The 25101-nt window shown below is 39.1% G+C and overlaps 1 protein-coding gene across 1 annotated transcript in view; it reads left to right on the forward strand.

The window, feature by feature from the left end:
* The first annotated feature begins 2637 nt into the window (after positions 1-2637).
* The window catches only part of SDC4 (syndecan 4), a 28063-nt gene continuing 5599 nt past the window's right edge, over positions 2638-25101 (forward strand). Inside the window, exons 1-2 of the mRNA XM_058175659.1 lie at positions 2638-2793; positions 24314-24458. Coding sequence (XP_058031642.1) covers positions 2725-2793; positions 24314-24458 — 214 coding nt within the window. The 5' untranslated portion in view covers positions 2638-2724. The remainder of the gene's footprint in view (positions 2794-24313; positions 24459-25101) is intronic.

Below are 25101 nucleotides of genomic sequence, written 5' to 3' on the forward strand. Positions count from 1 at the left end.
CGCCACCAGAGTTGGGACCAGCATTCCCACTGGTAAGCAAGGTGGTTGTTAAGAAAGTTGTGCCCGATTTTATAACCTTTTTTGCCATGGTTGTTAGACGAAACACTGCAGTTGTTAAACGAATGTGGCTTCCCCATTTGCTTGTCAGATGCAAGCTGGGTAGATCAAAATGACGATCACATAACCCCAGGACACTGCAACGGTTGTAAATATTTGCCAGTTGTCAAGCACTTGGATTCTGATAACAACTGTGGGGATACTGGGACGGTTGTGAGCACAAGAATTGCTCATTACTTTTTTTCAGTGCTGTTATAACACGAATAGTCACTAAACCACAGGTGAAATCCAGCAGGTTCTGGAGAACTGGCAGTGGAAATTTTGACTAGTTTGGAGAACCTGCAAATATCACCTCTGGCTGGTCCCAGAGTGGGGTGGGAATGGAGATTTTGCAATATCCTTCCCCCAGGAGTGGAGAGGGAATGGGGATTTTGCAGTATCCTTCCCCTGCCATGCCCACCAAGCCACAGCCACAGAACCAGTAGTAAAAAACTTTTCACCACTGCACTAAACAAATGGTTGTAATTTGAGGACTACCTGTAATCTGCATCTTTAAGCCCCCAAATTTCACACCTTGCGTATTTACAGAGAGAGAGAGAGATTACCACCATATCTTCTCACAGACAGCGGAGATAGTTAAACAAATAATCAGGAATGAGATAAGTTTCAGTTCCCTCTGGCTAGAGACATAGCATTGGGGGATCAGCTTTGTAAAACTATTTGTTGCAAGTAATATGAAAGATGAAGAGGTAGGTGATGTTAGGTATGCGAAACCTTTCACCCTCCAGATCACTGTGATTTATAACTTCCAGGAGTGAAGAATGCCTGAAAATGTAGTTCAGAAGATCCAAAAAACCACATTCTCCATCACTGAGCTGCTAGACTGGCCTTCAGAGTAGTCTAGAAATATTTTCAACTTCTGCCATTGCTTCTTCATATGGCCTCATCATGGAAATCCTGTTCTCTTCTCCAGGCCTGGTGTGAATCTTTGAAAGCAATTTGCCAAAAGTGTCTTCCAAACCTAATTACAGTCAGTAACTTTCCACATCCTACAAATCTACAGGAACCATTTGCGCTTCAATCTGAGATGCAGACAACATAGATTCATCCCCAACAGCCTGTACCTGTCTTCAACCGTGAAGGGACACTGGGCAGAAAACATCCTGCAGCCAAGAATGTTCCATACACATTTGCACTATTCATGTGACCCTGAGGACCCAGATAAACCTCCTAGTGGCCTCAAGGACTCTCTGAAAGAATGCAAATGACCAGCTGTCTGCAAGGAATATAAATCCTTCCATTCTCCACCATCCAGTCAGAGCTGAAGCAACTTCTTGGATGAAAAGCGAAACGTCTTCAAAGAAAACAAGAAAGCCCCAGCTGCCTCCTGAAAAAGCACCTTTGAGACTTCCACAACCTAGGTTTTTTTTAGATGACTTAAAATTGATGTTTCCAGCCAATGTGCCAAAAAGTAGACTAGCTGGGTACTCAGGGAGTAGCATCTCCAATGCATCTAAAGCAGGATTTCCTAAACTGTGAGGTGTATCTCTGTTGGGGAATGCAAAAAGATTCTGAAGAGCTCCTGTTGCTAAAATAAATCCACTTTCCCCAAAGTTTTATTGTATTGTTTTCATTCTTCACTTGTCTTCATATTGGTGTTTTTATGAACCCCTGATCTAGAGGGAGACCAGGCCCTGGCAGTGCCCCTTATTTCCCCAGTGTTTTGAAAGAAGTCCATACCTAATTATTCCCCCTATTCTGTTTCTTGCAAATTTTCCCAGACAACTTGAAAGCAGCCGCTCATGGTGTAAATTACAAGGCTTCATGGAGCCCAAGTAGTCTTTGACATACAACAGTTCATTTAGTGACTGACTGATGTTAACACGTCACTGAAAAAGTGACTTATGACCGTTTTTCACACTTACGACCGTCGCAGCATCCCCATGGCCATGCGATCAAAATTCAGATCCTCGGCAGCTGACTCATATTTATGGCCATTGCAGGGTCTTCGGAGTCACGGGATCCCCTTTTGTGACCTTCAGACAAGCAAAATCAATGGGGGAAGCCACGTTCACTTAACAACCACGTTACTTAGCAACTGCAGCGATTCACTTAATAACCGTGGCAGGAAAGGTGGTAAAATGGGGGCAAAAGTCATTTAACAACGTCTCACCTAACCAGTGAAATGTTGGGCTCCACCGTGGTCGTAAGTCTATGACTACCTGTTCGCCCCAAGCGCGGGGCAACATCAACAAGGAAGCATCCTCCATTACTCCCGTGCTGTGGAAGCGACACGTATCGCCCGCTGGCGGCCACTCTCCATGTCAGATTGAAACAGGCGGACGACCCAGACCGGTTGTTGTGAAGGGCCGGGGAACAACACCGCCGCACACGGGGTACGTGCCTGAAAGGGAGCGAGAGAAGAGGGGCGGTGCGAGCAATACGAAAGGACTCGCGAAAGCAGGGAAACTTCCCGCCGTCCGCCCTTTGCAAGCGAGAGGCCCCTCTTCGGCTCCTCCTCGAGAGAGAGAGAGAGAGAGGGAGGGAGGGAGGGAGGCGGGCCGCGACGGGGCCGCCTATAAGAAAGCTGAGCGCCGACGCGGGGGGGTTACATCGGACTCATCGCGGCGGATTTCGCTCAGTGCTCTTCGCCTCCTGCAAAACGCCATGCAACTCGTTCGCCTCGCCGGCCTGTGCGCCGCTCTCCTGCTCGCCGTCAGCGTGGCTGCGGAGTCGGTGAGTGGCTTTGACGGGGATTTGCGTGGAGGAGGAGGAGGAGGCGGGGGAAAGCAGCAAAGGGTTGGTGGTGGGTTGTTTTTGAGGGGTGGGGAGAAGCGAGGCAGGGAAATTAGCCCGGGATTGCCCGGCCTTGATTTTGTAAACCTTTCTCGCTGGAGGGAGTTAGGACGAAGTTGGGTACCGGGATTCGATCTTCTTCGCCCTTTGGATGGCTTTGCGGATCAAGTAATGGGGGGGGGGGGAAAGGGAGATCGCCCTTTTACTCCCGGGGCCACGCCGGAGAGCGGGACCCCCGTCCCCCTTTTCCTGAAGAGAAATCCGCCCCTTTTTCTCAAGTAATCCTCTCTCCAAACGCCGGAATGGAGAGGGACGCTGGGCTAAAAGCCGGAGCGAGTCGCCCTTTCTTCGCAGGAAGTTAGGAGAGAGGGAGAGAGAGAGAGAGAGAGACGCTGCGACCCCTTCGGCCCCCGTTTAGTAGTTTATTCTCACTCGGTCTTGTGTTACTTTTAGCGCAGCGTTTGCTTCACCCGCAGCTCTCTTCTCGATAGCTTTTGAGCGTACTGAGATTGGGGAAGGGGGGAGAGGCTTCGCCCCCGCTTGGCAATCCCTTCCTCAGTCCTTTACGACCAGCGGGATGGTTTTCATCATCTCATTGACTGCCTGGTGGATTCCTGGCCTCTTTCCTCTCCCCCCCCCCATCCGCCCCAAATGTTCTCAGTCTCCCAAGTACCAGCGCAGTTTGGCAAACAGCATGCCCTGTTGTTGCCTTATTTAGCACTTCCTCCAGCTCATAGCTGTGGAATGAGTAACCGCTGACCCAAAGCCTGGCTCTGTTGCAATTCTCCATCGTCACACAGAACCCATTAAGTGAAATTCCCAGGAGTCCTGACACATTAGAGATCTGGGGTTTTCCTGTAAATCTGAATGTGACTGCTTTGGTCCTGATGGCATTGGCCTCTTTCTGCTTTTTTTGAGAAAAGAAAGTTTCTGTTTTGCTTCTTTCTTTTCCTCAGGTTATTTGGCCAAGCTGTTGTATCCTCTTTGCAAACACTCTTCAACCTTTGACCTTGCCAAACACTGGTCTGCCTGTTGCTGATCTCTGAAGTTTAGTGGAGTGATTAAGTTACTGGTCTAGAATTCAGGAGACTTGAGTTCTAGTAACAACCTAGCCAAGAAAACCAGCTGGATGAGGTGGGGGGAGCAGTCACTCTCCCTCAGCCCAACCCACCTCACCAGGGCCCTTATGGGAAAAACAGGAGGAGGAAGTGGTACTAGACATATTCGCTGCCACAGTTACTTATAAAGTAATTAAGGCGTGATAAAAATCTAATAAAATTCGTTAAAGCTTTGTGTCTCGGAGGAGATAGTGGGAGATTAGTTGCAACTTGCTTTATAAGGTTATGCTGGGAGAAGATCAGAAAGCTTGAACAGCAGCATAGAGGAATAATTCATGACTAAACTGCTTCTCAACAGCCTGTACTTAGGAAATGTTTCTTATGTTTTTAGTAACTTGAGTGAGGGACGACTTTGTATTTCTAGAGTGGAAGGGTGATGTTTATAAACAGGGACTTGATTCTTGATCCCTCCCCTTTAATTTATTTCAGATTAGCTGTATTACTCCTTTGCCAGTTTAGTTTTTGTCCTGCTTTCTTATCTGTCATTTGAGCTTTTGCCTGTAATTGTACTGTGATGTTCTGTTATCTTCTCGTGCAATTTGGTTTTGTTTTTTGCTGGATTTGGGTATGACTGTAGACTTCAGAGGTATAAATATTCTTAACCGTCTTGTATTTGCTGCTTACTATCCTTTGTCAGATTGTTCCTAAAAATTCTACATTTAGTTAGTGGAACACAAAGTTTCATTTCTTAGTAATGGATCTGCACAGCTTATGTTAGTTATAAGCACAGTAGTAATTTGTAAACTTTTCATCAGAGGCAACATTCACTTAGTTTAAGAATGCAAAAAGTCTTGGCCTCAAAACTGATGAGTCTGAGAGAATTTCAAGATAACAAAGTGTTCAAGAAATTGAACACTTTTGTTTTATACATTCCTGCACTTTCTCAGTCAAAGGTTCTGTTGGTGGTTTCCTCAGTCTTTAGTAAAATATATAGTTACCTAGCTTTTCAGAGGGAGTCCTAAATACTAACTTGCCTTAATTTGATAGAATACTAAAATACATGCGGGGGTCTTACTTGTTTTAAGTGGATCCATGCAAAAAGTTATATGAATCTGAGGGCTGATTTTATTGCCTTATTGGGTTAGTAAAAAAGTTCAGAGATTCTAACTACTTGGTATTCTGTAAAAGAAGGATCAGAAAGGCTGTAGCCTTCTAGGAGATGCTGAATTGCCATTCTCAGCAATTTAACCAATGCTGAGGGATGCTGGGAGTGGTAATTCAGTAACATCTGGATTGTGATAGGTTACAGATAGTCCTCAATTTAAGACCACAATTGAGCCCAAATTTTCTGTTGTTAAGTGAGACATTTGTTAAGTAAATTTTGCCCATTTTATGACCTCTCTTACCTCAGTTGTTAAGTGAATCACCACAGTTGATAAGCTAGTAACACAGTTGTTAATGGAATTGGCTTTCCCATTGTTTTTGCTTGTTAAGAAGTTGCAAAAAGTGATCACATGACCTTGGAACACACAGCAATATCATAAGGATGGCTCAGTTGCCAAGGATCTGAATTTTGCTCACGTGATCATGGGGATGCTACAAAGGTCGTAAGTGTGGAAAAATGGTCATAAGCCTCTTTTTTCAGTTCTGTGGTCACTAAATGAACTGTTGTAAGTCGAGGACTATCTGTACATACCTTTTCTATAAAAGAATGCCTTATATGGTTGAGAGAAACTGAATTAAAATTATTATCACCCAAGCTGTGAAACTTATAGTCTATTTAGACATTTCCTCCCTGGCTTTCTGTTTTTGCTGAAAACTGTGTTCCAGATTCCTCGTGGGCTATTCACCTGACATATTTTAATAATAGAGCTTTGATTGATTAATCTCTATGATACGGGTTTACCTACAGTACACGTCTCTGGTTTAATGCTGCTTTTTACTCTTTTATTTTGCACAAATTCCTCTTAACTCTTTTGGAAGGCCACCCCACCCCCCCAGGATTATAATGAAAGGGTGGTGCATGAATCACATTTTACAGTTCTGTGACAGTTGGCATTCACAAAGCCTTGCTGTGGGGAATCAGATTGTGTCGTAAATGCAGCATGCCAAGTTTTTTTTCCATCTTGGTGTTCAGGCAGTGTTAATCTAATTTCAAAAAATATCAGAATCTGGCTGAGCTTATTGTTTTGAAAAGTAGTGCAGCATTATTAATGAACAAACCGGTTTGTCCTGTCCTGCTGCCATGGATCCCTCAGGCTTGTTCTTTCTACTCTTTCCCAGTTTTGTTTTCTGTCTCTCGGAATCAAATCAGCATTGTTAGCCTAAATATGTAATTTTATTTCTAATCTATAACATGTGGTTTAGACAGGCTGAGACACAGTACAGATATACCCTCAGTTGGCCAGTATGATACAACTCCCTGTTCAAAGACTGGCCGTGTTAGAAGCATCTTGTAGTTTGACAAAATCAAAAAAGACTAGCTTCCTTTTATTAGCATCTCCAGAATATGTTTAGCAGTGAATGGCTGAATATTTTGTGTGGTTCTTGAGATTTTTCTACAGTTTCTAGTCGTTTAGCATGTAGGGATATGTGACAGGAGACAGAACGTGCCATAAAATTAAATATAGTTGGGACTGTACCATCCAAAGCCATCAACTCACGTCTCCAGAAGATGAGAGTACCTTAAATCTTTTAAACACAGAGGAAAGAAATTTGAAATGAAAAAATGTTAAGAAAAAATTGATGTTTGTTTAGTTTGTATAGGTTATCTTAACTGGCTTCAGTCTTTGACTTCACAATATTTCCCATATAACTATTATGGCAAATGAATTGTTTAGACATGTTCCCACTTTAATAGAAGTATAAAGTAATAGAAACAACAAATAATGAAGAAATTAGCAAGCCAGTGGGTTGATTAAGGCTGACCCCATAGTACTATGTATATAGTATGCCTATAAAGCTATAATGTTCGGGGACCATGGTTTGAATAGATCATAAATGGCTGTTTATGCAAATGCAGTCACTGGATTCACACAATATATAAAAACAAAATCAAAGAACTGCAATATGATTTTATATTTGTGAACTCTGACTTGGTTGTATTTGAAGAAACATTAGATCTTTTCAGGCATCCTTTCCCTGCCACTGGGTTATAGGTCACACCCACAGTTTGGGGTGAAATAAGTAGACCTAACAAACTTACTGGGTGCTAAAAAACTGGTAAGCATCTAAGAGCCTGTTAGTAATTTAATATAAGTTGAATAGAGCTGCTAGTTTAGGGCTACCAAAATTGGAAGACCACTACAATTTACTGAATCTTTTGGCTGCCAAATGATTGTCCAGATATTTGTATTAATTTAGCTGCTAGCCTATTTGAATTTTATATCTAACAACAGAAAGATTATATTTCGTTGATTTTGTATTAATCTAGAGTTGAATGAGGTAGAAAAGTTGCACAAAATTAGGGCCATTATAAAATATATTTCAGAATGTTGATATTGCATTGTTTTGGCTCAGTTTCATTGTCAATCCTGCCACCCTAAATTGAGTTAGCTTTTTTCATATTTACTAGCAAATGAATTAGGATCTTGTTTATTACATTGTGGGACTTCAATATCAGTAAGATACTTTATGTCTACCTGTTCACTGCTATCACTTGAAACTGTACCACTTCACCACTTGTCAAACACCCACTGTTCTTCTAAGTGAAATGCTCAGAATTCTTGAGTCTAAATGTATGGCTGTGGTACTGTAAAACTTTATAGAGAGGGGAATAGCACCATAGAAAGTAAGTGGTTCTGGCTAAACTCTTCCTAGGAAAATTCTTGCTATAGTTGATATGCCTTGCTCTCTTTGCCTAGTATGTCACACTGAAAAGACTACACACGCGGAAAAAGTATGATGTAGTACTGTGGCATATTGATTTTGTCTACAGCTTGCTATTTGAGATGGAAGATGACTAAGTGGAAACAACTCCTGGGGGGTAAAGACAACCTCCTAGTGTTTGTTTTATGTCACATAGGAAATGGAGGAAGATATATTGCAACATTAGTGGCAACAGTCTTTAATGAAGAATACATTCTATGTTCATCTGACCTGAAACCTTTTGAGTCTTGTAGAGCAGGGAAAGCATAGTTAGGGAATATTGGTTCTGTCAACTGAACAATGAATGAGGAGAGAGGACCTTGTATGGCAATCAAGTCAACATGCATACAGAATGTACACAAGCATGATGAAAGCTCAGCATTTCTCTTACCGTTTTATAGCTGTTGGCATTGTTATGAACTAGATAGGGAAGGTAAATTTTCCCAAGGGATGTTTGACTTCCTAGCATTTGTTATTGACCACTTGGCAAATTGATCAAATTTGGAAGTAATAGAAGCCCTCAGACAGATTCTAGCAGTGATCTGCCATAGAATGTAGATCTGAGGGGACTCAAGAAGTTCAGCACTTCCCAATAGAGCAGAGATAGATTCTGCAAATAATTCCAAGCAAGATGTGTCTGTAGTTATTATATAAGGTCAGATTTGAAAGCATCAGTGCTCAGCATGAGAACTTAATATTACGTTTTGTGTTCCTGTTGATATAAAGAAAATATGTGGTAAACCTGTTGAACATCGACTTTTCCTGGGGCCAGAAACACAGGAGGGTTGCACTGCCAGTTTGCAGCAGAACCTATCAATGGAGGTGTGAGAAGTTAGCAGAGTCTGATCATTTTCAAACAACTGATTTATCTTAGGTTTAATAGCTTTCTTTTTAAAAGCTTTAATGAGACTCGCCTTTTGTAAATATACTGAAACTTAGGAGGAATGACCCTGGATATATTCAGTTCTGAAGCAAATAAGAATTGTTTCCTTAAAAGAAAAAAAACTATATAATATCTTTTATATGCAGACATGCATTGCAGTTCTATATACATACCTACTTGCAATTAATTTTCTCTAAGTTTAATTTGACTGTCTAATAAGAGGTTATGGGAATGCGACTGTAATGTGGAGAATTATGTGAAATCTATATATTCTGATATCACTGCAATGCGCTAAGCTTTTTTAATATATTATGCACACCTTTTAACATATTTTTTATGATTATATGCCAAGACTGCAAATGCAGTTGAATCATGCATTTGAAAATGAAATACAAATGAAATTGAATCAGTGCTATTTGCCTCTGAAAAGAACATTCTTTCTTAAACTCATTATACCCAGTAAGTCAAGCTTTCTAAACAACTTGACATTCTCAGAAGTTTAAGTCACGTATAAGATCTGCTGCCATTGCTAACTATTCTTAGAAAAATGTTGAGAGTTAGCATTTACAGCTTCACTGAGAAGCAGTCCACTTAACACATATTGTTTTTTTGTAGATACGTGTGGAAGAACATGATTTCTCTTTTCAGTCATGCCAACATACATATTTTTGTTGTAACCACCAGGTCTCCAAACTGAGTAATTTCACATGAGTCAACTTCTTAACTGTCCCTCATTTCCACTTCCTATAGCTGCCCTGAGTCTTCGGAGAAGGGCGGGATATAAATTCTCATATATATATATATATATATGAGAATTTATATCCCGCCCTTCTCCGAAGACTATATATATGTAGGTCTTTGGTTATTCGGGTTTTCTCCCGCGTAAAATTGGAAGTGTCTTGGCGACGTTTCGATGAAGTCTCATTCGTCATCTTCAGGCTTCAGCTTCGTGCTTCTGGGAGCAATGTGTGATTGCAGCTGTTTCTTCCTTTTTAACTGCTAGTGGGGGTTTGAACTGATTGGATGGGTTTTTGTGTGTGTGTGCTCTGATTGGCTGGGGGTGTGTCCTGTTTGGGTGGGGGCTTGGTTGTGCTCAGATTAGTCTGAGTTGCAGGGGTATTTGAGCTGGTGAGCTGCACTGCTGCTGTTTGGCTTCGTGTTCGTGGTCGTGCTACATCTGTAGTGGGTGGGTGTTAGTCTGCTGCATGTATGGATTGGAGGGGTTTGAAATGGCTAACCAAAGACCTACATACAAACACCCGCAAAAACCTCAGAATATATATATATATATAAACCATCATTAATGTTAATACAATACCAGTAGTGCAATATATTCTACTTGATGGAGTTACCTTAGGAGAAAAGGTTATGTCCTTGTTACAAATTCACAATCTATCAATCTTCCCCATCTTGCTCTTTGTAAATGAGACATCACAATAATTAAGCATAGCTTATGGAAACTCCTTGTTTTTTTGGGAAGCAATCACACATTTATTGTAATGACTACTTAAAACCCCTCAGATAAAGTGGTCATTTGTCATGCCTTAATCAACATTCTACAGCTGGCCAAATGCTAATACTGATGTATTTCATTTAATCACTTAACAGATTTTGCTTTTAACCTTGCAAAAAATAATAATTTGAGGGGGAGGAAGGATGCACACTGATTATCTGACACAATGACCTCTGGACTCAGAAAATGGGCAACTGATGTTCACTAAAGCAGGTATTCTGAGGACCTACTGTATGAATTAATGGTTAGCCTTTCCAATCCAGTCTTGTATTGTAATTCAGTAAAAATGTTTATGAGGGTCTCTTTTCTGAATATAGTGGAAAATTCAAAGCATTGTATGCAGAAATTTACAAAAGTTAAATATGCTGTGGACATTATTAGTGTATATCTATTTGAGGCATATAGAATTTACATGTTTGATGCTTGAGATGGTTTTTAATTAAAAGGAAGAATATCTACAGTCCTACAGAAAAAAGATCTAATCATATCTAATCAGAGGATTTGAAGGAGCTTTTTTGTGGGGACAGGAAAAGTAATAATTCCGTTAACAATACGGACATCCTTTGGATAAAGTAAAACTTTACAACAGGATTTTCAGTGAGGTATGCAGGTGGTTCTTCCTTGGCCACCTTGCCTGATGTAGAATCTTAAACTGGGTCAAGCCAGGTTAATATTAGGGTGTAAATGTACTGGAAGATTATTGCTGTAGACCAGACTAGTAAGGCACAATGCATCCTGGAAGAAAAGAAGGAAATGACAAAGTATTCTTGTATCTTGCCAAGAACACTGCACTGGATACATCTGTGTAAACACCAGAGGTTGAACTTGACTCCAAAGTAATTTAACTTTTTTTTTTCTGGAATGAATTATTTTTGTGGCAATGTCATCATAAAAATGTCCTTTGAGAACTAAATTCCTGGTGACTGTATGGACATATTTTCTCATTTTCTAGTCATTGCTGCCTTCTGGGATAGTTTTTCAGTCTAACCTATGGTCCTGAGATTTCTTAGTGGTTGCCATCTAGATGTTAAAAAAGGCCAACATTGCTTAACTTTTCCAAGTCCTCTCCCCCAAATTGGATAAATGGTATTTTTGAGGCCATCTTGATTTAAAATGTGTGTGGGAGTAACGCAAGAAAATAGTTATCTTTCTTGGCCTGAAAGTAACTTCTGCTGTTTAGAATAGAATAGAATAGAATAGAATAGAATAGAATAGAATAGAATAGAATTCTTTATTGGCCAAGCGTGATTGGACACACAAGGAATTTGTCTTGGTGCATATGCTGTCGGTATTCATGAAAGAAAAGATACATTTGTCAAGAATCATAAGATATAATACTTAATGATAGTTATAGGGAAACAGTCAATATAAATCTGAAGGATACCAGCAACAAGGTTACAGTCATACAGTCATACATGGGAGGAGATGGGTGGTAGGAACTATGAGAAGATTAATAGTAATGCAGACTTAGTAACTCGTTTGACAGTGTTGAGGGAATTATTTGTTTAGCAGAGTGATGGCATTCGGGGAAAAACTTTTTGTCTAGTTGTTCTAGTGTGCAGTGCTCTATAGCGTTGTTTTGAGGGTAGGACTTGAAACAGTTTATGTCCAGGATGTGAGGGGTCGGTAACTATTTTCACAGCCCTCTTTTTGACTCGTGCAATATACAGGTCCTCAGTGGAAGGCAGGTTGGTAGTAATTGTTTTTTCTGCAGTTACTACTAATGCATCTATTTGCCTAATTAAATATCTTTATTTTATAGAATGGGATGAACAGTCTGTTGAGATGTTACTGAACTGGAGTTCCCAGCAACTCTGGTTAAACTCTGGTTAAAGTATAAACTCTGGTTAAAGAATGCAATAAGACTAATCTTATTGCATTCTTTGACAAAGTGACAAAATTAGTAGACCAGAGGAATGCTGTTGATATAATTTACTTGGACTTCAGTAAAGCATTTGATAAAGTAGACCATAACCTACTACTAGATAAAGTAGAAAAATGTGGGTTAGACAGCACCACCACCAGATGGATTCGTAACTGGCTGACCAACCGCACTCAACGTGTAGTCCTCAACGGAACTACATCCACATGGAGGGAAGTATGCAGTGGAGTACCCCAAGGCTCTGTTTTAGGCCCAGTACTCTTCAACATCTTCATCAATGACTTGGACGAGGGGATAGATGGGGAACTCATCAAATTTGCAGATGACACCAAGCTGGCAGGAATAGCCAACACTCCAGAAGATAGGCTCAAGTTACAGAAAGATCTTGACAGACTTGAACATTGGGCGCTATCTAACAAAATGAAATTCAACAGTGAAAAAAGTAAGGTTTTACATTTAGGCAAAAAAAACCCAAAATGCACAGGTACCGTATATGTGGTACCTTGCTCAATAGTAGTAACTGTGAGAGGGTTCTTGGAGTCCTAGTGGACAACCATTTAGATATGAGCCAGCATTGTGGAACAGCTGCTAAAAATGCCAACACAGTTCTGGGCTGCATAAACAGAGGGATAGAATCAAGATTACGTGAAGTGTTAGTGCTACTTTATAATGCCTTGGTAAGGCCACACTTGGAATACTGTATTCAGTTTTGGTCGCTGCGATGTAAAAAAGATGCTGAGACTCTAGAAAGAGTGCAGAGAAGAGCAACAAAGATGATTAGGGGTAAAGGTAAGGTAAAGGTTCCCCTCGCACATACGTGCTAGTCATTGCCAACTCTAGGGGGCAGTGCTCATCTCTGTTTCAAAGCTGAAGAGCCAACGCTGTCCGAAGACGTCTCCGTGGTCATGTGGCCAGCATGACTCAATGCCAAAGGTGCACGGAACGCTGTTACCTTCCCACCAAAGGTGGTCCCTATTTTTTCTACTTGCATTTTTACGTGCTTTTGAAACTGCTAGGTTGGCAGAAGCTGGGACAAGTAACGGGAGCTCACCCTGTTACACGGCAGCACAAGAGATTCGAACCGCTGAGCTGCTGACCTTTCGATCAACAAGCTCAATCTCCTAGCCCCTGAGCCACCGCATCCCTTAGGGGACAGGATTAGGGGACAGGAGGCTAAAACATATGAAGAACGGTTGCAGGAACTGGGTATGTCTAGTTTAATAAAAAGAAGGACTAGGGGAGACATGATAGCAGTTTTCCAATATCTCAGGGGTTTCCAGAAAGAAGAGGGAGTCGGGCTGTTCTCCAAAGCATCTGAGGGTAGAACAAGAAGCAATGGGTGGAAACTAATCAAGGAGAGAAGCAGTTTAGAACTAAGGAGAAATTTCCTGACAGTTAAAACAATTAATAAGTGGAACAACTTGCCTGCAGAAGTTGTAAATGCTCCAACACTGCAAATTTTTAAGAAAATGTTGGATAACCATCTGTCTGAGATGGTGTAGGGTTTCCTGCCTGGGCAGGGGGTTGGACTAGAAGGCCTCCAAGGTACCTTCCAACTCTGTTGTTATTATATAAGTCTGGGGACTATAGTTGAGGAATTCTGGGAACTATAGTTGAAGAGCCACACATGTTTCTAACTTTAATCTTTTAAAATCATGAACTACTGTAGATTGGAATTATTACATGTCATGTATTCATGTATTTAACTTTTATCTATTTCCTAGGGATGGTGCTAGGGAGATGTACATCAGTCAAAACTGATGATTTTGCAAAGGCAATTTAACCATAAAGGTCATGCTTAATTAGTTACAAATTTAAAAAGTTATGCTAATCTTTAGGCATCCTCATTTGATTAAAACAGTTAGCATGGACATCATGCAAGAATTTAGCTGTACAAACAAGCCTGGATTATCTTTGTAGTATATCTGAATACAGGCTAACTACATCTGAAATATCCCAGATATAACAAGTGACAGAGTGCTATACACTTAAGTAATTAAATCAAGCTTTCTTGACACTAAAAAGTTAATCTGATATGGCAAACTAGTTGAGAGGCTTAGTTAAAATAATAGACCAAGCATGGAGGTAGAATGCATCTTTGTGCTGAAAATGTTAATGTTAACCTTGAGTGGCTCAGACTGCTAAGACAGTCTATTATTAACAGCAGCTGCTTGCAATTACTGCAGGTTCAAGCCCCACCAGGCCCAAGGTTGACTCAGCCTTCCATCCTTTATAAGGTAGGTAAAATGACCCAGATTGTTGGGGGCAATAAGTTGACTTTGTATATAATATACAAATGGATGAAGACTATTGCTTGACCTAGTGTAAGCCGCCCTGAGTCTTCGGAGAAGGGCGGGATATAAATATAAATTAAAAAAATAAAAATAAAATAAATAAATAAAAAGGTAGTAGTATATAGTCAAAATGGAAGATCCAAGGCTACATGTTTCTGAGTACCAGTTGTACCCAGTACATGTTTTATGCTCATGACTAATGGTATTTGGTTGGGCATTATGAACTAACACATAATGCTTTGTGCTGTTAAGTTTGTAATTTTCTGCAATTTATTTATTTTATTTGTCAACAAATAAAAGAAAACAGAGTAGACACAGACATGGACACACGAAAATTTTTTGGCACAAAAAAAAGGATATAAATTGACAAAACATAGCCATAAACACATAGAATGATTACATATAATTGGGAACACTAGACAGGGATGGTAAGCACACTGGTGCGCTTTTGCACGCCCCCTTAGGGACCTCTTAAGAAACATGAAAGGTCCACGGTAGACAGTTTATGGTAAAAGGTCTGGGGATTAGAGAGACTAACAACAGGATCAAGTAGATTATGCAACTACTCTGTTGCAAAAGTCGTATTTCCTACAATTAAGATTAGAGTGAATTACATTGAGTTTAAATCTATTGATGGCCCTTGTATTATTATGGTTGAAATTGAAGTATTCATTTACAGGTAGAACATTTTCGTAAATAAGCTTATGAACTAAGCATAGGTTGAAATGTAGACAACGTAGTTCGAGGTTTTCTAGACCTAAGATTTCAAGCCTGGTTGTATAGGGAATTTTATTTCGAGCAGAAGATTTGAGAACTCTCCTAGTAAAATATCTCTGGACCCTCTCTAATGTATTGATGTCTGAAATACAGTGAGGGTTCCAGGCAGGTGAACAGTAATCAAGTATAGGTCTGGCAAAGGTTTTATATGCCCTAGTTTGGAGTACAGTGTTACCAGAGAGAAAACTTTGTAAAATAAGATTTACAACTCTTAAAGCCTTTTTTTGCAATGAGGTTACAGTGAGCTCTGGGACTTAGATCATTAGAATTGGTTCTTCTGTATCTCATTTGTTAACTTGGATATCAAGCTATATATACTTGGCTGGGTCCAAGTATACTACTGATATGAGAAATCAATGTCACTTCTTTCTTTCTCTCTTTTACTTAGCATGACTTTGAACTGCTTATACTAAGTGGATGGTGTCCGGACCACTGCTTTATTTACCTAAAAAGCTATCTTTAGATAATTTAAATTAGGAATTCTAGCCCTCTTAGTTTGCCTATTCTGTTTACATCCATGTTCTTGTAATTCACACATTCAGAAAGAGTGCAAGTGCTTTCTGGAAAAGTCTCTAACGCTGGGAAAGGAAGAAGAGAATGACCAGCAGCAAGATGAATGATTCCAGTTACAGTGGCAATGGGTGCAGTGTTAGAAGACCTGAAAGACCAAGTTATGGGCAGATCATGGAGGAAATCTATGTGGACATTAGTGGTTGAAAATAACTTGAAGGCATATAATCCAAGCATTTTACCTCTCTGAGCTCATAGGATTAGTTCCCATTCAAAAGTGACTTTCTTTGAAAACGTAGTTTGTATTCTGACTAGCTGGAGGGATGGGGTGGAGGTCTTGCACAACAAGGCCTTTTGTTTGATTACCTACAGAGTTGAATCGGTGCATGACCATAACTTCAGCAGAGTCTGCTGACAGAAGGATTCTCTGAACTTCCTTAGAATTGTGGAGTCATAAGACTGAATGAAGTGATACTTCTCTTTTCTTGCTCAGTGTTCTTGTTATAAGACTTAAACCTTTTACCACTTTACCCAATCCCTTAGCAAAGGTTTTTTTTTTTAAGGAACTTCAGGAGTCAGAGCAGATGTAAAGATTACAAATTTTCCAAATGGTCAGCAAGTCTCAAAGCAGCATTTTTGTAAATGGGGGATTTGAAAACCTAATGAACTGCAGAGCACAAGATTTACTTTGGCTGAGACACTCTCCCGACCACGTAGGCTGCCAAGAGGTTATGTGGTAACTGCAGGAGGGGGAGTAGCTATGGGAGTGCCAGGTTTGTCCTTTGGGGCTCCCGTTAGAATTCTCTCAATAAGGTTCTGTCCAAATAACACAGTCCGTTAAGTCATGTTAGGTAAATCTGGTGAGCTTATTGCTACAGTAAAGTTGCCCTAAACCTTGTCAATGCATCTTAGAGACCTCCAAGGCCAAAAAATACTATGTAAATTTGTTTAATTAATAAATATTAGTAGCTAAACTTTTCTCCTGCTAGTTTTGGAAGTAATTAGACAGAAGGGATGCTGTAGTCCAGGGGTCACCAAACTTGGCAGCTTTAAGACATGTGGACTTCAACTCCCAGAATTCCCACAAGTCTTAAAGCTGCCAAGTTTGAAGACCTCTGCTGTAGTCCCTTATAAACTGTTGGGATGAAGATATGGTAGCAGACATCTCGCTCTTAAGTTTTAGTCCTCAGTTAACCTTTTCTGTATCCTGCCATTCTCAAAATACCAGCTAGCACCGCGTATCATGCTAAACTTAAACCATGTTACAAACTAAAGGATTTGGCTGAACCAAAACTAACACATTGCGTGAGAAACTTTGTGCTTTTGAAAAAAAAAACCAGGGTAATGCTTTAGACTAGATTAACGGATTGCCTTAATTGTGTGCACCTACAAGAACCTGCTTAACTCTTGTTCCACATATACTTTAACTGAAAGATTTATACTGGCAAGCAAAGTTTCTTTTGATGGAAGGTAAGCCTCCAGGGAACCCTAAATTTCTTTAAAACAATTTTGAAAATCAGGATGAGGTAAAATAAGGACATACACATACTTTTTATGGAATTAAATCCCTTCTAGAGTTAAAGTCATTTTAACAGTTTTTGCCATTTGTGTATGTAAGTAGAGAATTTTTGCACTTGAAATGTGGGTCAATTAACATAGAAGTATCAGTAGCTTAACCAAAAGGAAATGAGACAAGATCTTGCTTTGCAAGCTTGGATGAAGCAACTTTTGCATTAGGAATGATAAACATTATAACTAAAAATTTGCATAATTCCTGGCCAAATGCATTAGAATCAAAGTGTTTAAGGGATCGATCATCTGGGGGACTTATATATGCTGTACTTCTAGAAGAGCATTACCCTGCAAATTGAAATGGAAAACTTATTTCTTAAGTATAAGGAACTAAAAATGAACATTTTTCTCACTATTATATAATATTATGTAGGACTTTGTGATTCTTTTTGTTGGTTTCTTGTACTATCAGCTATTATTTTCAAAAGTTCCATGAGCATTTGAAAATAAAACATGATTATATAAAAAATGTGGGCCAATTAAATATACATACCGTAGCAATGTTTTCCTGGCATTCATTTTTTATTTTTTTATAGAATTTTATTGGCCAAGTGTGATTGGACACACAAGGAATTTGTCTTGGTGCATATGCTCTCAGTGTACATAAAAGAAAAGATACGTTCATCAAGGTACAACATTTACAACACAATTGATGATCAATATATCAATATAAATATTGATATATTCCTACCTGTTGCTACGATAATGTTCAGAATCTTTAAAAAATTACCAAATTATTGTTGGGAATAATATGGTTGATTGCATATCTGCTAGATGTTTAGATTGGATCTGACATTTTCATTTTATTATTATTATTATTTGGAAATTGCAATAAATAAATCTTGCACAATCTTGTTCCATTCACCTACAGATTGGATTATGAATGAATAGCCCTGATAAAGATACATTTGTCTCAGACCTTCCTAATTTTGATAAAGTCAACAGATACTCAGCAAGATAAAATACATAGGAAGACAATTGGCCACCCATTGTGTGAAGGATGGCTTATGGTCTACGCTTGAGTTTTCTGTTTTCTCCAGTTGTTCTGTTCCGCACATTCCTGGCAAATAGAACAAATATGGCCAAGCTATATTATTGCCCACCTAAGTAAACAGTTGAATTATGTACCGTTCACAAAAGAGTGCACACGTGAGTGTGTGTGACCGTGTCTGGGAGGGAGCAGGGTGTTGTTTTAGATTTAATAGGATCCATTCCTCCTGCGCCTCCTATCTGAGTCAGAACAGAATCAAGAACTAGCATGTTTGAAAAATCAAGACTGGCAAGAATCATAGTGCCATTAAAGTCAATGTTTTACTGGCTTGAGAATTGTTTTTAAACCCACCTGTCATACATAAGTGCCACACCCCACCAGCAAGTTTTACATCTTCATTGGCTACCATTATGCAAGATCATGGATGAGGCAGTTCCCCAGGAAAGAAGCAAATTAATTCACCTTTCTTTGTCCCCTTGGCAAACTTAACAAAAATGGCAGCTTTCCTAAAAGTGTCACTCGAACTGGTCAGATACTGTAAAAGATATACAGATTTGCTCTATACATTTTTCTGTTCAGGGTACTGAAAAAATAAATGTACTTCTGCAGGCTGCACATTGTTAATGATAGATTGATGCTTCATTTTCTAAGCTTCTTGGCTCAGAATTTTGGATGTGAAAATATGCACTTGATTGCTGTGGCTGTTTTAGTTTCTTTGCCATGTACACATTAATAAGGATTAAATAGAATAATCTGAAGTTTAATTATTTGTCTTACTGAAAACGGCAGAACATGTGACGTCTATAGTAGGAAATTCTGATCTTTGGTTTCAGACAATCCTTGGATAGATTTGAAGGTTTCAATCATAGACTTTCTTTTGCTAAAGTCACAAATAAGGTTTCCTCAGAATCTGATTGTCTTCAAGATGATCTGCAAATGGGTGCTCTGAATTACCACCAGGTCAGTCTGAAAAACAACAAACTGGTTATTAAACTATAATTTTTGAGTGGACCCTAAAGATTTCAAGTCATGAAAATGAAGCTATTAGGTTTGCTGGCTTTCCTGAGAGCCGTATCAATAAATGTATCTTCACTCTCTGCTTTAATACTATTTTTATGCATTATTGGGCACATTAGTTGTACAGTTAACTTATCAGCATGGTAAATATTTATATATTTCTGCAGTTTCATTCCTAACTAGCAGCTTCAAGGCATGTTTGTTGCTTGCACAGATTTGTGGCTGGTAGCTGAGAAGTAAATCTTTCAGCGATTTGTAGGTTAGAAAATCTGCTTCTCCACCCCTCTGCTCCTCCCTATGATGTTTACTAATCTCACTTGGCACTCAATATGGGTAAAAGCTGCTTAATGCTCAGAAAATACACTGGAACTGGATTAAATGTAGAAATGACAGACTCTAGTAGCTAAAGGATTCAGCTGGAGAGTGGATTAAGAGCCAAGCTCAAGGAGACTGTCAGAGCTTCAAGAACTCCTTTTCCGTCAAAAACCTTTCTGGCACATGTATTGTGATGAAGTCATGGTGGAGTTTTAAAAAAAACCAAGCCAGCAATCTTATATATCACGCTTCATAAAAAAAAAAAAGCAGGTCATAGCCAGCAAATCAAATACACCATCCCCATTCCTCTTCATAAGCTATAGAAAAAATGGAATGTATAGCAACTCTTATCTAGTTTTTCTCCCCCAACGCAGTATATATCTAGTGAATATTTCTGGTACAGAAAAAACTGATAACTGACAGCCTAATGGATCTCATGTAAAATTGCCAGCTTATTTTACAAAAAGCAAATTTGGAGGGCTTTGTTCAGGCAAAGTAAATCATTTGAAACTTGGGGCTTTTTTAAAAGAAGAATAGCAATGTTTACATATTTCCCCCCCCCTTTCCCCCCTCCTTTGAGTTGAATATTAAGAGGAACAGATGAAGTTAGTCAAGCTGATTGCATATATACTGCCAATTAAATATTTACTGGATATTTACATATAAAAATATATAAAAATAAATTTTATAAAGCTGAAATTCTTGGGGGAGGGGGGGAGAAAGCAAGAGAATAATATAAATCAGAAAAGACAGCCAATATGTATTTAAATTTAAATATTAGATGTATATCCTGTCTTTCATCGGGGGGCTCCATATATCTCCTATCCTACTTTCCCCTCAACAAAAAAACTGAGGTAGATTGGGTTAAGGGAATGAGTGACTGAGTCAAAATCACCCAGTGAGCTTCTGGGTCTCCTTCCTCCTAGTCAAGTACCTTGACCACTCTACCATTGTGGCATTAAAATTCCTGAGCACATAGAATTGTGTAATTAAAACTGCATATGGGGTGTGTTTTGGAGAAAGTGTGTGGTCTATTCATATGGAGTTTGTAATAAACTTGGTATTACTCATATAAAGTACATTGTTTAATGCTCTTTATGCTTCAGCATTGTATTTCTGAGTGAATCAGATAATCTATTTCAAATGAAAACTTCGTTCACTTGTTTAATCTGGTTATTTAGTTGACCCTTTGTCTGGGTTTCTTGGTACAGTAAAAAAACAAGTCATTTTTTTGAGTTGAGTTCAACTCCTGTTGATTTCATGGATATACCATTGCTCTTTGTGTATATCAAAATTTGAAAGATGGTGGCAGTGGCATTGTGATAAATCATCTTACATATTTTGACAGCACATACATGGCCAGATGGACCCTTGTGGACATATCCATTGTGCTAAAGCACTGAACCATAAACTAATCAAACGGGCCAGATTCAGTGGCCAATATGGTAAAGGATCAGGTTAAAACTATTTAGTTTTAAGCATACTATTTTGTATAAATGTAGCCACCGAGACTCTCATTGACCTGATTAAGTATGTTGCACAATCCCAGTCAAAATAAAACAGTGCAGGATATATGGAATGTGAGCTAAGATGCAGGACTCTTTGGAAGATAACTGAAGATCAAGAATATGTCACATGGCAAAGGAGCAAAGAAATATGGCTGCCTTAACAAGGCAGATCTTGCTGTGACTAGGCCTTCATCTAGATCACGAGTGTCAAACTTGTGGCGTCACATTGCCATGACATGATGTATTGTGGCGTTTCCCCCTTTCGTGGAACTGCGGTGGATGTGGCCTGCACATGATGCATACGTTACGTGGGCCGCCACTTTGACAACCCTGATCTGGATGGTGAAGATGTTCAACTTCAGTCAACATTGAATAACTAGACTCAAAGTACTTATCACTTTTTGAGGTTCCTGTGATAGGTAACCTGTAATTAAATTTCATAAAGAGACTTTCAATGTTACGTTAAACAAATTTTCAATGTTACGTTAAACAAATTGATTAATATCTAGGTATTTTAATGTATCATTTACAAACTTGGATTTTTATATTTTCAGAAAATGAGATTTTTAAATAAAGAGGCTATTAATATTCAGCTGATTTTTCCTTTAATGTACTTTTTTGAAAGTGGATTTTCAGCACTTACCCACAACAAAATCTGAAAAGAGTCTGAAAATTATGATTACTACTTTAAAATCCTTCTAGGATTTGATGACAGATCTCATTAGCTGCAAGATCATGCATGCAATTAAACCTTTTTATTCAATGTATTGAATATAAGTGGGAAAGAGTATTTCTAAAGCATGTTTTATGCCAATATTTATATTTTTCTTTTTCTTTCTTTTTTTAAAAAAGAGTTAATATTCTACATATAGTCTATATATATTGATAGCTTGGTTCTGATGGTCTTAAAATTTGAGAAACACATTATTTTGAATGAAGTCTTTGATTATGTAAAGTGCCTCATTTTACCACTAAAACCTATCTATGCTCTTTCAATTAAACTCCTGTAGTTGCTAATTAGAAGCCATGTGATTATATATGTCTGGTCCGTGACCTTGCTTATCCTCTGTTAGTACATACGCCATCTACTGTTTTCAACTCTTTTCTTGTGATAAAATCTGTTCAGTCTTTTCAAATCTCTTATCAGCAACAGAATGACTGCTGAAGAAAAGTTGCATTGATGAGTCAATAAAGTGAATGCAGTCTGAGTTGGCATATATAGGTGTGTCCATTATGTCTGTTCTGCAAAGAGGACAAAAGGGAATCACAGTGTATGAGTTCATGAGTGACATGCACAAAGAGTTCCCAATACCCCTGGCATCAGAAGCCAAAACTTGCTAGCATATCCTGTTTGCAGAGTTCTGATCTTGCAAGATTTATACAGAGCCTCTAGATCAGGGGTGTCAAACAAAGCCCGGGGGCCAGATCCGGCTTGTGGGGTGCTTAGATCTGGCCCACGGGGCTGCCCTGGAAATAGTGAAGGACCGGCCTGTGGTGCCTTGTCAGCAAAAACAGAGCCCCAAGCTGCTTTTTTGCTGGCAGAGGGTCGCAGGAGTACATCACAGCCAAAAATTGAGCTCGGAAGCCCATTTTTGATGGCAGAGTGCTCTGGCCACCACAGGCGCCCCCAACACGAGTAATGTTGAACTGGCCACGGCCACTTCAGCCCCCCAAGGTCAAACACAACCCTGATGCAGCCTAAAATGAAATCAAGTTTGACACCCTTGCTCTAGATTCTGCAGCTTGGCATCCCGCCATACCTTGTTTTGAAATTTCTGAAGCCATTTGGCAGCCTCTGTAAGTGGTACTGAGCTTGTATCAGGTACTTTGATCTAATTCGCAAAGCTGTAATTCAACACATAAACATTCTAGAAGGACATTCTAATGGATGTTGCAATCTTTGGGGCTGTGGATAGGAGAATCTGAAAGGCTCATTCTAGTCCATTTCCAATTCTGCACATCGCAAGTTGTCACTACTGCTACTGCTAAATGAATGGATTAAATTTTACTTGCCTGAAAACTCTGATACTTCTGTTCAGGCAGATGGAGAATTTGTTTTCAAAAGCAAGGCCACAAGTTATCAAAGTAACAGAATTACCCACTGATTTTGGAGTGGAGTCGCCTGCAATTTCAAATTGCAATGTCCCAGTCACTGCGCTATCCAAGGCTCAATGGTATTCAGCAGGAAGCGGGCTTATCTCGTAGCACTGTAATACAGGCCCTCTCTGGTTCCTTGAAGGCACAAGGCAAATGGGCTCTGATAAAATCATGTAATTTGACATCTCAACCTTGGCAAAGTCACTTTGGCTTTTATGTATTGTAGAGCAGCTTATCGGTTGTTGCAATTCTAGCATTATATCTGTAACTGTTTTTAGGCCCCAACATTTAAGCCTTTTTTTTTTTAAATTTTCAAAGGGCAGTTACTGAGTTTGCTTTATAAAGGGTAAATGTTCTTAATGGAACACTTAATTCAAGTGAGTTAATATTTTTTACAGACTAGCCCTTTGATCCTCTGTCAGCTAAATTTTCAGATTGAGGTACAAACAAATCTATCAGTTTTAACTTGACTATAATAGTCCCATTTAAAAACATTTACTATTATATTTTAAGTAAAGGCCTCGGAGAAGTAAAAGATTTTCTTTAAATACAACTGGCTTCAGATATTAGCATTCACAGTCTGGGGAAAAAAGTACAATTGTCTCACTAAGAGTAGACAAGTAAAATAAAAGTTGGGTTGCATGATGATTGGCAAAAAAGTGAATTGGTGACAATGCTGTAAGAAAGTCATTCCATTTTGCCCACTGTATCAAATCTTGTTTCCATCTTTAAAATTAACTATGGAGGAATGGCAGCACAATTGCAAGAAGGGCAACAAATTGTACTACTACATTCTTTCCTACTAGATCTGGGCTTTTAATAAATTAGGTCCTGTTTCTAAAGTGATGACCTGATAATCCCAGCTTAAATCCTTGTCAACAAAGGAGTTTGAATGGCATGAATATTGCTCAATATACAGTCCCACTTAGATATATTACTAATCTTACCTCGCTTGTGATTATCTGCAGAGGTACTGTTTCTTTTTCCCCTGTAAATCTTCAATCTTCAATAATTTTCTTGTTGTTTTGGCATATATGCAGCTCTCAAATACTCGTGAAATTTGGCCACATGTTCTGAGTCAACAAATCAAGCGGTTAAAATCACCATTTTGAACCACAGGGTTTGCTTGGTCATTGGTCTTCAGTTGTTCATTTCTTTCTCTCTTTCTCTTTTTAGGTGAGAGAAACTGAGATTATGGATCCAAAACTGAACATAGAGGAATTTGCATCTGGTGACTTGCCAGATGATGAGGATGCAAGATCAGACTTAACAATTGATTATGATGAAGGTGATGAGCTTTCAGGTTCAGGAGATGAACCAGGTAGGTCTTTCTCAGAACTAATTCCTGGTCCAATTCATGTTTTGTTTTGTTTTTGGTAACTATGGTGCTTCAATATGTAAAAGACCATAGTTCATAAATATGAGGTTACATTTTGACTTAGACTTACTGTGCTGCTATTTACTTTGCTGAATACCATTTGCCTAATAAATTTCAGATGACAGTATTGAATTTCTTGGCTTTGACCTGGGAATGTGTCTATGCAAAATGGTTCCTCAGTTGGGTAGAATTCAAGAACTTTGGAGAACTTGCTGCTTCATATTTTCTGATCATTCAAATGTAACCCACCTGGTTCATATATTTAACTTGTAATGCTTCCAATACCCTTGTTTCTACATGCCCAGCAATGGGAGAATCTCGTATTGTCTGAATTTCCTAAATCACCTTTCAAGAAAAACTGCTATCCTCTGGTTAATTTGATATGTTTTTAACACTCTTTTTTGGGGGCATATCTTTTGACATCCCAATGTGTTATCACTTTTTTTCTGAAGATGACTTTTTTCCCCTTCTCTGTTTTTATCTTCTGTTTGCAACTAATCTACAAAGTGGTCTTGGTTCTTCCCAAATTCCCAACACAGAGTCCTTGCAACAACACACTGCCCTCATGTACACTGTGTTCTCAAGA

This window comes from Ahaetulla prasina, chromosome 3 (genome assembly GCF_028640845.1).
Source record: "Ahaetulla prasina isolate Xishuangbanna chromosome 3, ASM2864084v1, whole genome shotgun sequence".
NCBI classification, from domain to species: domain Eukaryota; kingdom Metazoa; phylum Chordata; class Lepidosauria; order Squamata; family Colubridae; genus Ahaetulla; species Ahaetulla prasina.